This window comes from Solanum lycopersicum, chromosome 2, assembly GCF_036512215.1.
Source record: "Solanum lycopersicum chromosome 2, SLM_r2.1".
NCBI lineage: Eukaryota > Viridiplantae > Streptophyta > Magnoliopsida > Solanales > Solanaceae > Solanum > Solanum lycopersicum.
Genome location: NC_090801.1, coordinates 66192912 through 66207726, shown reverse-complemented (window position 1 = coordinate 66207726; position 14815 = coordinate 66192912). Strand labels below are relative to the sequence as shown.

Here is a 14815-nt window from a genome sequence, read left to right as displayed (position 1 = left end):
AAGCCGGTTGCACGCCTGAGATTTTTAAAAAGCCAAACAGTAAGAAACAAAAGAGAGAGTGCAGATGAGAATGTTTCCTTGTCCCTCAAAAAACATCCTCTCTAGTCACATCACTTGATCATTAAACTATGACCCACAAATCCAGTGGCATTTCATGTAAATATACCCTAAAGTTCATGTATTACCAACCCTATATCTCCTCACTCTATAAAAATCCCCCTCTTGGGCTACTCACTAATTCAAAGTCCAAAATTCAAAAGGAAAATAGAAATGGTGATGGTAGTAAAAAAAGAAGATACATTACAAGCAGTATGGTTTGCAGCAGGAGTGGCTGCTTTAATGGCATGTTTAGAACGTGCAATTTTAGTTTCTTTTGTGGAACAATGGCGACTTATAGCATTTCTTGCTCTTAATCTCTTACTCTTAGCTATTCTTTTTACATCTACAACGAATACTCCCACAACTCCAATTGTTGAAACCACCAGCAACACTACTAATCAATCCAAGATTGAGGTGAGAAATTGTTATGACTATTTCATCATTAGACGTTTGGACATGAATTAGATGATATACATATTTGTTGAATTCTTGTCTGATTTTTTAAATATATCGTATTGTCTGAGTCAAACTTATGTGCAACTCGATTAATTCTATAGGATACCTTATTTGTAATCCATCAATATGAAAAAAAAATCACCAAGTATTTTTTCATAGTTCTCATGTCACTTCTCTAACCAAAAAGTGACTATTAGGTCACGTTCTTGAGTGCAAACACATGGAATTATTCTTATTATTTAATTTTATGTTAAAACAGGTAAAGGTGGGGAAAGAATGCAAGAAACCTATAGTGCCTTGTGTTGAAGATAGCATATTAGAAGAAGCAATTACAAAGGATGTGAAAGAGGAATATCCAAAAATAACAGACAAGAAGGAAAACAAAAAAGAACAATTATTAGATGATTCAGTAGAAGAGGCTCAACAAATTTCAATGGAGGAATTGAATGAAAGAGCAGAGGCATTTATAGCAATGTTCAGACAACATTTAATATCTGATGCAAAGGCTTATAGTTATAGCAAAAGCTGTAGAATTCGAACTTCAATTTCACTCAAAGGAGGTGACAAAAATTTTCCCAAGCGTAGACCCATTTACTAATTAAATTAGACCAACTATTCTAGTTGAGAGAGAAAAAAAAAGAAAATCAAGGTGGTTCTTTTCATTCAAAAGCATTTTTAATTTTGTAGTGCTAAAGATTTTCTGAATAGAAAGACCTATCTTGATCTTTAATTACTAGTTGCTTTTTCTTTTAAAACTATATTTTTAGTAGCTAGGTTGTTCACAAGAGGTGATACTGTCACAATCTAGAGGTAGTAAAAAAATTCATTATGAGTGTGATTTCATTATACATGTGCACTTTATGAGGTGAATTTTGAATCTAGTTTCAGTAATATCATGCTGAACATACATAAAACATAATTAGAAGTATAAAACGATAGGTTCAATTGAAACATAAAACCTAGCCTAAATTTGTCTCTATATATTTACTGTCACGCAAATTTGAAGCAATGTTTATCCTTTAAACATATTTCAGTTACAACCTTGAAAACAAAAGCTGACATCTTTGAAACTTTTGTATTCGAATGATCTATTATAGGACAAAAGTGTTAATTTTTTAACTAATGGAGTAAAAATTTAATAATTTAAGTTGGACAACTTTAAAATGACATGATTAGTAGTGTCTTTTTTACTTTACATGCTTCACCAAAGCACACCTTTTTGCTTCAAGTAAAGCATGAGGCTAATTAATTAAAGTATAAATCTTTGCACCTATCATAAGTCCCACATTGTGTGGCCTGCAGTAAAAACAGCACGCGCAATGCTACTTTCATGTTTATTCTCTAGCCTACTCAATTGATCCAAACATTTTTATTCTTCTCATGAATATGTTTACATAATTAGAGCTTGGGTACACATATTTTCATCTAAATGGATGAACACTTGTATTTATTTTTAAACAAAAATATCCAAACACATGGTGGAAAATAAAAGAACACGAACTCTAGAGCGTGATCCTTTTTCAGACCCTGATGCTTCGAGCACCCGACTACCCTGCCATTCTTTTTACTTTCATTTCATACCTAGCTTTAGTGGACGAGTTGCTGGGGTTGAAAGAAAAATATCTATTACATTTGAAGAGGGAGAATGAAAATGGAACCTTTGTAGTATAACTTTTTGGAAGGCCTATTGGGCCCAAATTATAGTCTTATCTATTTCTAGGAACAGTAATATTGGGCCTAAAGAGTAAACCTTCAGGTAAAACTTTCACACATATTTAAGAGGATAAATATCAAGTTGTAATCATACTCTTTAAAAATAAATTATTTATAGCATATTGTTTTAATCTTATAGCACAATGTATTAATTAAAAAAGATATTTAAAAATAAACTATTTATAGCATATTGTTATAATCTTATAGCACATCAATTGATAATATATTAATTAAAAAAAATATTTAAGAATAAACTATTTATATCATAAGATTGTAGGAGTGATTTTTGTGGTTTAATTCATTATACTTATATTTGTGGTTCAATCAAATGTCAAATGTTTATATTTAATAATACTTATATACATAGATAATTGTATTGTAATATTAATAAAATGGTGATTTGTGAATACAAATGTATTTGGATACATAAGTAATTTATCCAATTTGATTAGGCAATACAAGTATAGTTGGATACATCAATACTATATTTTTATAAATAAATACCTAAGTTAACGTCAAGCCTCAAGTATTATAGAAAACTTTACAAAAACTCTAGAGCGTGATCCTTTTTCAAACCCAGCTGCTTCGTGCACCCGACTGCCCTGCCATTCTTTTTTACTTTCATTTCTTACCTAGCTTTAGTGGATGAGTCGCTGGGGTTGAAAGAAAAATAGTTTGGAGAAGTGGGACAATGTAAATTGAATAGAGCAACTTACAAAAATGTTAATTGGAAGGCCTATTGGGCCCAAATTATAGTCTTATCTATTCTAGGAACAGTAATATTGGGCCTAAAGAGTAAACCTTCAATTATCAAAGTGTAGCTTAAGCACTATACCACCACAAAGTTGTGACACTTTTTGTCGTTAGTCTATGGACCAGAATGGTTTTTCATGTTTATAGTTTGAAAGCTAATAATAATAATAATAATAATAATAATAATGATGATGATAATACAGGTTAGCTTTTTCATGGAATTAAAAAGAAAAAAGAAAAATAAACTTGCGAAATTTCATAAACTTTTAAATTTGTCATAGCATTTGCAACCTAAATTTATAGTTATATGCTTCCAAATAAAAAAATGTATCATTCTTCCTCAGAAATTAGTATCATATAAATTGAAATATACGAAATAATACTAGTGATTGTTTTTTGAGTGGATATATAATGAATTAGTCGGTCCCAACTAGATTTCTGCCAGCCAAGCATATATCCTAAATTTTGACTTACCAGCATGAACATCTCATCTCTGTTTGCATTAAATCATCAACCAAAGCCCCTTTTTTTAAAAAAAATTTATTGTCTATCTTTCTTGTTCCTTAATCAATAAAATTTTATAAATTCCCTCGAGGGAATCAAGGGGGATGTGGGTTGACAAACATTTTTTAAAAGAGAGGTGGAAGCAACAAGTATTTTTTAATCTCAAATAGGAAAACTCACATTTCCTTACCACTTCCACACCTATTATTATTCATATAAGTAATCCATTTGCACTTTTTTTAATTTTATTTAATAAATTTCAACTTATGTTGCTTGTACGCTAGTAGCCTTTGAAAATGGGGACAAAGACAAGCACGTATAAACTTTAATATTATTTACTCTCCTATTAATATAGCAGGGCGGTTGATGGGTTAGACTACTAATGTCATTGCCTTAGATCCTCAAATACTAAAGGCTATTATCTTATTATATATAACATATAATTTATATAGGAATTATTATTAAGAGATGTTAAAGGTAATATTTTCTCTATTTGGCTGGGTTGTACAAATGAAGGGTAAATAACGTTAAATATAATTTTGACTCCATCGTATTAAGTATTGTAATGGTTGATGAAGTACCAGAGGTGTCCGCAAAAGCCGGTGTGAGTCCAATCAAAGCTATAATTAATTCTGGTAGAATGTCACAACCTAAGAAAGGTACAGATATTTATGTGTCGGAAGTCGACATCATCCTCTTTAAATAATAAATAATACATTTCATTTAGGCATAATACATAAATATACCTTTTAACTTGGTCTCGAATCACATTTATGCCCTTCAACTTTGGGTGTGCATAAGTAGACACTTAAACTTGTATAAAGTTGAACAAAAAAACAGATATGTCCTACATGTCATTTTTTGTTCTACATGGTGTCCTACGTGTATTTTGTCATGTAGGACTCATGTGTTTATTTATTTAAAATTGACTAGTTAAAATGTCTATTTCTGCATTATAAAAATTGAAGATCAAAGTTAAAATTTAAAATACAATATATGTATTATGTCTTTCAATTAAGCAATTTAGGCCCTCTAATTCTCAATGGACCACTTTATTGTTCACGTCCCTCAGCCTAAGGTCATCTTAATATTCCATACACCATGTAGTAGTACTTAAACAAGTACTAAAATCATTGTTACTGCACGGAACACTAACAAATGCCTTCAAATTTTCAACCACAGTTAGGTGGGCGGCTATTTAAGTTCGAAAAAAAAAACGAAGAACCATTCTACATTCCATTTCAAGAAGGATGAATCTGTCACCATTGAGGATGATAATTCTAAACGAATTTGGAAAAGAAATTGTTTGCCTCAATCTGTTTAGGATCTAATTACCGCCACACACTCTTTTCTTGGGCTGGGGATAATCTAAAATAGAGGATTGGTAACCAAGTAACATTTCATTAAAAGAGGTGTAAATGGTATAAGTAAAAAAAAAAACTAAATTTTAAATTGTCCAAGAATATGTATAATCAGGTAGCTTAAAATGTTGAAGTCTACATTTATTCACTTGAATGCTGGAGGCTGGAGCTATGTCTAACTCGAGGTAATGGGTACTGGGCTAGTCTGATATTACTTGCTTCGACAAAGTCTACTCATATTTCCCCAAATAATACCACACAATTGAGAAGTTTGCTTCTTCTTTTTTACCCTTTCCAGGTGCTCCCACATTTTTTTGCTTATTTCTTTAATTAAATGTGAGACTTTGTTCGTTGCCCTATTCTTCATCCATCCATGCTTGTGGTGGTGAAACTTTATGTTGTTCGGACTCTTAAAAATAATGACATGTGTGTGTGAGTGTGTTAGATCCTCCAAAGCAGTGAATTTTCGGAAAACCCGTTACAACTTCAACATTTTTGAAAAGTCCAAGCAACTATGTAGAACTTACGGTAAACTTGGTAGGAGATTAAGACGTGATGAATTTTGAGGCTTGGGTTATGTAAAGTCAGCAATGACACAATGATGTACGGTTGTAAAGATGGCTTAGGTGTCGTGCTTGAGAATGAGTGTAATTAACTAATGCACGACTTAAACAGTTTGATGAATTGATCTGGCCATGTGGTATGATAACTTGTAGTCACGGATAAAGAGTTAACACACAAGACTTATATGAACTGTGCTTGTAAACAACCCCACAATCACAAAACTGATGGAAACTTGTGCGGCCAATAATTTACTCTTGGTTGAACAACTCAGTGAAAATAAATTAAGACTATTAAGGAAGCTTCTCAAATGTGCAATTCAACAACCTTTGACTTTTCCTTCTCTTTCTATCTCTTTAAATCTTGGTATTATCGCATATATTATGGGTTTGTCTCATTCGTCCATTCCACAACATTTTCCATCAAGGCGACCAATACAATGATAGCTTTACCCAGAACCTAAAAGGCAGCCATGTGGATATTCTTCAGCCATCCAACTTGACAAGAAAAGATGTTGTCATCTCTTTGACGAAACTGGTCATTTTTGGAATGGACTTTATTTCAAATCATGGGTAACAAGGAAAGAAAATCAAGACGGAAAGTGTTTCGGTTGTGGTTTAGCAAGAGAAGAAGCAGAGCTGATGCAGCATCCCATTTAAGCGAAATTTCAGGTTTATTTCGTTTCTTGGTAATCTGGATTGCGTAGCCGTAGCACCTCCACTTTATTCGTTTAGTTTCATTTTTATGTATTCAAATTACCTTCTTATATTCTTTTTTTGATTGCTTTCAACAGATGACGACGGACAAGATGACGTGTACATGAATGGTCTTTCTGTTATGTCACTGGACAGAAGACCATGCATCCTAAACAATGAATTGAGGTGAGCACCTGTTGGAATGTCATGTTATGGACCTCTAAAGCTTAACAGGATAATACTTATTTTGACCATCTTTTTGCTGTAGAATCTTTGTGGGTACGTGGAATGTTGCCGGAAGATCTCCTGTGGGAAGTCTAGCTGTAGATTTGGATGAGTGGCTAAATCTGAAAGAAGCAGCAGATATTTATGTTCTTGGGTATGTATAAATTTCAAAGTATGACCTTCTTTTTTCATCAATGAGGACTTGGTCATTTAAGAAGAAACTTTTCCACTAGCAGCTTCCAGGAAATAGTCCCTCTAAAGCCTAAAACTGTAATTGGAGCAGAAGATCCAACAGAAGCTACTAACTGGAATGTGCTCGTCGGTAAAACTCTAAATAGCAAGTATGGTGGTGCCTGGTTAACACCCATGGTCAATCCAATCACCAATGATAATTATCGATATGATCAAGCCACTGAATCAGATAGTAGACTGAGGAATGACTACGAAATAGTTTCAGCAAGAGGTCAGTCTAGAACTGAATATAAGCTCTCAGATTGTGTTGGTAGTTACAAATTGATGGCTAGCAAGAAGATGGTTGGTGTCTTCATTAGTGTGTGGATGAGAAGGACATTGCTAAAGAAGTATTGTGTCTCCGAAGTAAAGGTCTCTTCAGTAGCTTGCGGCATTATGGGCTATTTGGGAAACAAAGGATCCGTCTCTGTGAGCATGTCCATAGGAGGAACTAGTTTTTGCTTTGTGGCAGCTCACTTAGCCTCAGGAGAAAAGAAAGGTGATGAAGGGAAGAGGAACCGTCAAGTCACCGAGATTTTTAGGAGAACGTCTTTCCCCCGGCTGACAGAAGACTGCCATAAAAATCATCCTCTCACCATCTTAGGACATGAGTAAGTCATATTTCTCATACCCAACTAGTTACGCATTTTTAACATATATTCAACATATTTTGTTTCAACATTAGAGATAAGTCGGATTTATAAAAACGCTGGTAAAGGAATTTCCTTTTGAATCAAAACTACAAGAAAAATAATGACAATTATAACAAAGAGTTGGACAGTAATTGGATTCATAGTAAAGATATCGAGCTGAGAAGCTAAGAAGATTTCTTATAACTATTAGAACTCCATGATGAGATTTTTCCACCTAAAGTGACAAGATGTATTTTCTTGTAGAACAGCCAGATATTTTGGTTTGGAGATCTCAACTACAGACTGTACTTGGAAGACAATTTAGCGAGGGAATTAATAAAAAGGAAAAATTGGAGTGCGCTGCAAGAGTTTGACCAGTTGGGGAAGGAACTAGAAGATGGTGGAGTGTTTCAGGGTTGGCAAGAGGGAGATATAGAATTCGCTCCCACATACAAATATTCTTCTTCCAATTGCAATCGATATTCTGGTGGACTTCCAAGCAGAGCAGGGGAGAAGCAAAGAACTCCAGCATGGTACAGTCATCACTTTACATTTTTATCTAGAACTCTCGTGATTTAAACACCAGTGAGTGACTCATCCCCCCACCTCCCATAAAAAGGCACACATCACTCCATCCATCAGAAAATTGAAAACATCGAGAGTCAGGTTTAGTCCTTTTCTCAAAACTGATGATTAAAATTAAAAAAGGAAACTGACCAAGTACTGGTCATTGCTAGCCATTATGTGGCTCATACTTGCTATCATGACACTTGGAATGTTAATGGCAGGTGTGATAGAATCCTATGGTATGGAAAGGGAGTGAAACAGCTTTCCTATTTCCGCAGTGAAAGCAAGTTCTCAGACCATCGGCCCGTGTCTGCTTTATTCTCTGTACTAGTTAAAGATCAAAAGTGTGCCCATTCAAGTTTGGTTCCGTTTCCTCCTTTCAGTCCCCTCCGAAATTCCTAGTAAAGATGTAAGTACCCAAATCAGTGTTCACTGTAGTTTCTTTAATCTCTAGCTCATTATGGATGATTTTGCAAATGTCAATTTACAAGAGCTAATTTTATGTGGCAGCTATAAGGCAAGAGTAATATAAAAGCTAGATCTCCACTCTTATCATTGATTGTGATGGATACAGAAGGATTAACAACATATGTGCACACAGGAAAATCATGAAGATGACTTCCTATTAAACTGAACAAACAATTCATCTCTTTACATCTCAATCAGTTCCAATCCATCAAAAAAGCATTCTGGTGGATTCACTTTAAAGCCCCACTTTTGGAGCCTCTCTTAACATCCAGTAAAGGGAGGTGGAACATGGGCGGTGACGAAAATTTTATTGGGATTTAGAGGCAAGTACCTTTAACTTTTTTCTTTAGCAATACCATAGACAGCTGAAAGAACAGGAACACAATTATCCTTGTGGTAAAAGTATGTCTCGTTTTACAGCTTCCATTACATTTGTTCTTTGGGATGTATAGGGGAGAGTGAGTAGAAAAACTAGGAGTGTCAATTATGCAAACTAGCCCTATTTGTAGTAAACCAAAGCTTAGTCACACATAAGCCAATGGAAGACATGAGGGCAGAAGTGTAAGCACCTCAGTGTCTTACTTTTGACCATCATCAGTTAAAATGTCAGGGACTACTTACAAGAAGCTAATTTTCATCGCCTGCTTGAAGAATTTGACGTAATGCAGCTGTATTGTCCTTGTGACATTTGGGACATACCGACCTCCTCTGTAGCTCATCTCCAAGGGAAGCACATTTGTTTTCCAATTCAGAAGTCTGCTTACTTCCAGTCAAGGACACAACGATTGTTGACAAATCTAAAGCAAGGGTGCCGATTTCATATGTATTTTTTTGAGGTGTGAAAGAGTTTCTCCGTAATACAGTAAACATATAATGAGACTATTGTCTAAATGTGGAATAGTTCATGAAATTTTTAGATCCCCTGTTGACTGATTTTTCTTCTACAAATGAGCTGAACATAATATATAATTAGCATTAAATAGGACAAAGACCAAACAACAGAAATTCAAGGATATCTGGCTAACTCCTGCATTTCCATATTTTCTTTTGTGATTCCCTCTATCAGTGATGCTTTACTTTCCAAAATATTCAACTCTTCTGCAACCTGAAAATCACCACACTGATCAATGTAATTTCTCCTAATACTAATAACCAGACAACATCAACAGAACAATGGTATATGAATAGACTGGTCTAACAAAAACACAATGACTTGCCTGCCGATGAATATTCTGTTCAACTTGGTATTCCTCTTCTTCCTTAGTGATCTGAGAAACTATCTGAGCTAGCTTATTCTGGAGGTCTCCTTTGAAAGCTTCAGCATCTTCTGCTTTGGCTTTAGCTGAACCTGCACGTGAAGGTGTAAAACAATTCTTATTCAGCTTGAAGAAGCTAAGAAAAGCAACAATCAAATTTTTGAACTCTTCAGAATTGAACATCACGTATAACAGAAGAAACTCCCCAACACATCAGAAAAAGAAGAGTGCATATCTATGTGCATTAACAGACCAGGCTTTGATGCTGACGTGCTGCAATCATCATTTCGGAATATAGATGCTATTGACTCATGGAATTTCCTGCATCCAGTTCAGCAGAAAACGGTTCAAACATTTAGCAGCAAGGCAGCTAAATTATTAGTGTAGTCACAAATTAAAATGAAATGAGTCTCAGAGTTAGAATGAAAATAGATAGGTTTATATCTGGCCACTAAATTTTCTATGGTCGACCTATAGTGTCACTTTGATTACTATATTGTAGATATCCAGTGCCCTCAGGGAAAGAACTTTTCTAATAAGACAAACCAAATAACAATTTTTCCTGCCAAGCTAAAGAAACAAGGCCAGTCGACCACAACAGAGAAGAATATTTACCGTCTTTGGAACTCCATGTCTAGACTTTGCCAGTTGAACAGTTAATGTGCACAAGTCTCAAAGGTATATGTACTAGTTCAGTGATAAGACGACTGAATCATACCCAGTTTATAGTATTTGTAGTTCAGTAGTTTCTAAGTAAGAACTGAACAATGAAATACGATATGGGCTAGAGGACTGGCAGCTCAATAAAAAAATCCTTGTTTCTGTGACCATGCGATAACCATACAATCGCAACAAATTATTTTTGAAAAGCAAACGAAAAACCACATAATCATTGTACTCACTGTAGATGCTAAATCATCAGGTCAAAATGTTTCTCTTTCGCATATAACTTGATGCTAGACAGATATGATCACTCTCCAAGCACAAATTCTTGTTGATAGTATTCATGACATCAAAGATTATAAGCATATAAAACAAAAATATTGGTCGATAATCTTTAATCTTCAAGTATTACAGACTGAATCAGCTTTAAGAGTAAAGCAAAGTTAGTTACTTAGGCCATGGTCTGTGTAAACGCAATCCAGAAGATTTTGCAGCAGCCAAGTAATGCTAAATTAGTATGTATTCTTGGTCCGGAGTCGCCTTTGTTAGGGAGAGCTTTACCCCCCAATGATGGGCTTCCCAGCGCAAATTCAAATTTAGTTGGACTCCAATGTGGGTACCGAACACCGGATGAGAAACCGAAAAAAAAGGTAGGTATTCTCGTACGGTATGTGTAAAATGCACATTAGAAGAAGAATGGTGACTAAGTTAGCTATTTTAACATCAGCACAGCACGGACATGGATTGACCTGAGACTGGTTTATATCTCTGTCTGTACTTAGCAGTTGTATGTTTTACAAAGCAACAGGATTGGAGCTATAAACATGATCTCTAACTTTTTCAAAAAGATATTGACGAACTCTACCTTATTAGTCCGACTTCATCCAGTGGATTTCAATAGTAAAAGGTGGCCTATTGAGGACACACAAACAAACTGTACCTTATCTGTGCATTGAGCTCAAACATTTTCTCTATGAAGTCATCTCTGCATAAGCAATGATAGACACAATGAGAAAAGGAAATGCAATCAGATTATTTCAGAACACTAAATGGAGAGAAAGACGTCTTTTGTGCATAATTAAGTGCTTGTAATTGCCCAAAAAGAGTCTAGAGGTTAACTGAAGGAAGCATCTCATTACCGAGTTTCTGCTTCTTTATTCTTTTGACGGTTCAAATATCATCAGTCGATCAGCGAATTCGTAGGAAGAAAAAGTGGCCTTGTTAGCAAACCAATACAATAATGTTCAAATTTACAAATATAAATAAGTACAAATAATACATATCTAACAATTAAGAAGTTAAAACTTCAACAATTATGACCAGAAAAACAGAGCATCAAATGAGCCGAACAAAATCTCAAGTAGATTTTTACCTTGAGAGACTCAACATTAGATCCATACGCTGACAATTCATCTTGAATCCAAAGGATCCCTTCCTATAACGTAATTGAAACGGATCTCTTAGATAAACGAGAACAAGTGCGTTTCTGGAGTTCAAATTTCAGTTAATTAGATATGTTTCATTAGCTCAAAGCATCAACCAACAAAAAAAAAAAGCGGATATAAATACAAATGAAATCAAAAACCTCTAGGGTTTGAATTGCAGACTCATTCCTGGCCAATTCTACTTCATAGACTTTGAGCTCTTGCTCAGCAGTCTCCTTCTGATTCTTCGCCTCTTCTACCTCCGCATATGCAAGTTGAAGCTCTGATTGCAGCTGTTGATTTCGCTTCTTGTGATTTACTATTCTTCGCTCTGGAAATTTCGAAAAATTAGCTTACAATATTAAATCCGTCGAATCATCAGAAGAAAAAACTAACCTCCTTGAGATTTTTCAGATGCGAATTCGCGGAGAAGAGTTAGAAATTGCTTCTGTGAATCGTTTCCCGCCATCTCTTCTTTTCTCTGAGAAGATATCTCAAAATTTCGAATTCCTGTTTTATAGTGGACCATTTACGCGTAGTCTGACTCAATTGGCCCATCACAAATTTACGCGAGCCCAAGATTTTCCAGCCCATCCGAGCCAAGCTGATTTACGAAAATGATCATTTTTTTATCGGAAAAATTATATATAATGACAAATTAATAAATTAAATTAAATATTATACCACACTTTGATTCAATTGTATCCTATAGCAAGCTGATTGTTAATCACCTCTCTCCCTCAAACTCTCACTCGTCACTCTCCCTCTCTCGCTCGCTCCCTTTTTACTTTTATACAAACACAAATGTATAAAATGTGTTTCTGTTTGTATAAAGCGAGAAAAAAATGTATATATACATATATTTTCGTTCCCCTCTGTCAGATCTCGCTCGTCACCCTAACCTATATTGCTTATACAAACAGAAACGAAATGTATAAATTGTGTGTCCGTTTGTATAAAGTGAGAGAAAATTATATATACACTTGCAAATATATATATCTTCATCCTATATACTTATAATTATACAATAGAAATATCCCCTGCCCAATTTTCTTTTGTATTTCTCTCTTTCTCGTTTTATACATACACATATTATACAATTGATTTGCATACAACTGCTTTCTTTTTTATATGTATATCGAATTATACAATTGCTTTCTTTTTATATGTACAACGAATTATACATATTTATATTCGCTAAGGAGCGTAATTTTATAAATTTTGCTATATGTGAAAGTTTCTCTTTTTAATACTTATAAAAGATGAGCATACATAATCCTTGAAACTGATAAAATATTAGACTATCTCTAATGTCTACTAATTTTTAGAGCATGATTTTTCATATAATTTGCTCAAAGAGACTTTCAAACATTGATCTAAAACGTTCATAAGTTACGAGTGAAAAATGTTAGAAGACCATCCAAAAAAACACATTCGGCAAAAATGTCTGTCCAATCTTAAGTTGCAACTAAAACTATAGTAATTTTAACTAGTGAAATTTAGAATGTAATTTGAACCCTCCGGTTCTCGCTTGGCTCGTGGGATAAAGACAAACAAACCCAACAAGTAATAATTGCACAAATCAGCAGGCGGTCACAATTAATTCCGTCTTTCTCGGGTCTGCCATACCCTCTGCGTATTTGCATCTCTCTCTTTCTTCTTTTTGTGCATTTGCACATCCATTCCATTGCATAATGGTTGCCAACTCCTTCCTAACATGGAAGTCTACTCTGTCTCCATAAGTGAAGTTTAACGTCCATAATTATTGCAACCACTAAAACTCTAATGTCCCAATAATACAATAGAACCAACAAGTCAAAATTTACCGTTAATTCATTTATAGGGTTTTCCGAATTCGAGCTCTGAGTATGAAAAAAAATAATCTATCAAGGCCAAAAATAGGCCTTGGATGTGTTAATTCGAATTAATCAGAGTTTAATATGGATATCGAATATCGAATGAAAAAATAAATAAAAAGAAAGACTAAGAACTACTCAAGAGTGAAGATGACCTACGGAAAAAACGCATTAGGATGATGAATTCAAACTCTAGAGTATATACTTGTTAAGGAAACAACATGGCTTTCTATTTCTATATATATCTATATGACTATATATATATATATATATATATATATATCCTTTTGCTTTTATAATGCGTGATCCTTGAAAACCAAATTTATAAGCAGCACAAAACCGATAGATGTGCGGTGTGCCTTTACAGTATTCTTCATGTGTCATTAGTCGATGTCATTTTCATTTTCTACTTTAATAACACACGTGTGAACAAAGGCAAATTCAAAATTTAATATTTATGAAATTTTATTGTGATTTCAAATAAATATTATAGCAATAATTGAAACGACAGATAAATATTTAAATAAAAACTATGAAATTCACGAAAATTTATAATTAGACTTCCAGATCCGATCGGCACGCTCTTACGCTGTAGAAGAAGAAGAAACTATTTATTTTGAGTTCAGTTTTAAATTTAATGACGTGATTTGTTCATTAGACCTACTTGATTTTTCTTTAATAAGGAGAAGATCACTTACTTTAAAATAGAATGAATTAGTTCTTTACATAATTAATCTTGAAGTAAATGTCAAATTTAGTTTTAGGGAATTGTTTTACTTTTGTGCGCATGAAATCATTGCAAAGTGAAAGAGTATCTTAAAGTCGACAAATTTTGTCTTTTTTTCTGGAGCTGAGTTCCACTCGATGTAGAGAATGATAAGATAATGACACACTACTACTGAGTGTCTCGTCTTCCCCACCACCCACTCTTTATCGATTGTTATTTTTGATTTTTGATTTCGTGTTTAATATCTGTATTGAAGTTTGACTATTTTAAATCTGTATTGTGTAAACTCTCATTCTATATTAGAGTCTTGACTATTTTAAATTTTTATTGTATAGAACTTTCTTCGAAAGAAAATGCCAACTATCAAGAGTTTTTTCGTATTCAATACACAAATCTGAACTTTATTTAAAAAATGTCACTGATCGATGTTCTTTTGTCCTTCTCAACTTATTAAAGTGCCCCAAGGCTTTTCATTTTTCAATGACGTGATTTCATGGTTTTGATCACTATCGCTTTTACTTTAATTACCTCACTCTTATTACCTCTTCATGACATATTCTATAGCCTCTACACCACTTCTTGTGCCTCCTCATGTTCCTGCAAATTTATTAGGTGTGATGTATT

General features: G+C 34.0%; 3 protein-coding genes across 4 annotated transcripts; 2 read left to right on the top strand and 1 right to left on the bottom strand.

Moving 5' to 3' along the window:
- The first annotated feature begins 227 nt into the window (after positions 1-227).
- Positions 228-1285, top strand: LOC101249328 (uncharacterized). The gene is made up of 2 exons (XM_004233647.5): positions 228-513; positions 815-1285. Exons 1-2 carry the CDS (start codon positions 271-273, stop codon positions 1151-1153), a joined length of 582 nt encoding a protein of 193 aa, XP_004233695.1. The 5' UTR covers positions 228-270; the 3' UTR covers positions 1154-1285.
- Positions 1286-5761: 4476 nt separating this feature from the next.
- 5PT4 (inositol-1,4,5-triphosphate-5-phosphatase) lies at positions 5762-9198 on the top strand. 2 transcript variants are annotated; one of them, XR_011214414.1, is made up of 7 exons: positions 5762-6118; positions 6241-6328; positions 6411-6521; positions 6604-7209; positions 7500-7896; positions 8019-8206; positions 8308-9198. XR_011214414.1 is itself a non-coding variant. In NM_001247941.2 (7 exons), exons 1-6 carry the CDS (start codon positions 6016-6018, stop codon positions 8197-8199), a joined length of 1353 nt encoding a protein of 450 aa, NP_001234870.2. In that variant the 5' UTR covers positions 5893-6015; the 3' UTR covers positions 8200-8206; positions 8308-9163. The 2 variants fall into 2 exon arrangements, 1 of the variants encoding a protein (NP_001234870.2); NM_001247941.2 differs by having other exon boundaries at positions 5893-6118; positions 7500-7763; positions 8308-9163.
- A 35-nt stretch (positions 9199-9233) lies between these two features.
- On the bottom strand, positions 9234-12175 carry LOC101249606 (uncharacterized). Its single transcript, XM_004233648.5, has 8 exons — positions 12005-12175; positions 11770-11939; positions 11557-11619; positions 11324-11343; positions 11125-11169; positions 9775-9842; positions 9483-9613; positions 9234-9370 (listed from the first exon to the last, which is right to left on the bottom strand). The coding sequence occupies exons 1-8, from the start codon at positions 12135-12137 to the stop codon at positions 9272-9274; spliced, it is 729 nt and encodes a 242-aa protein (XP_004233696.3). The 5' UTR covers positions 12138-12175; the 3' UTR covers positions 9234-9271.
- Positions 12176-14815: the final 2640 nt, after the last annotated feature.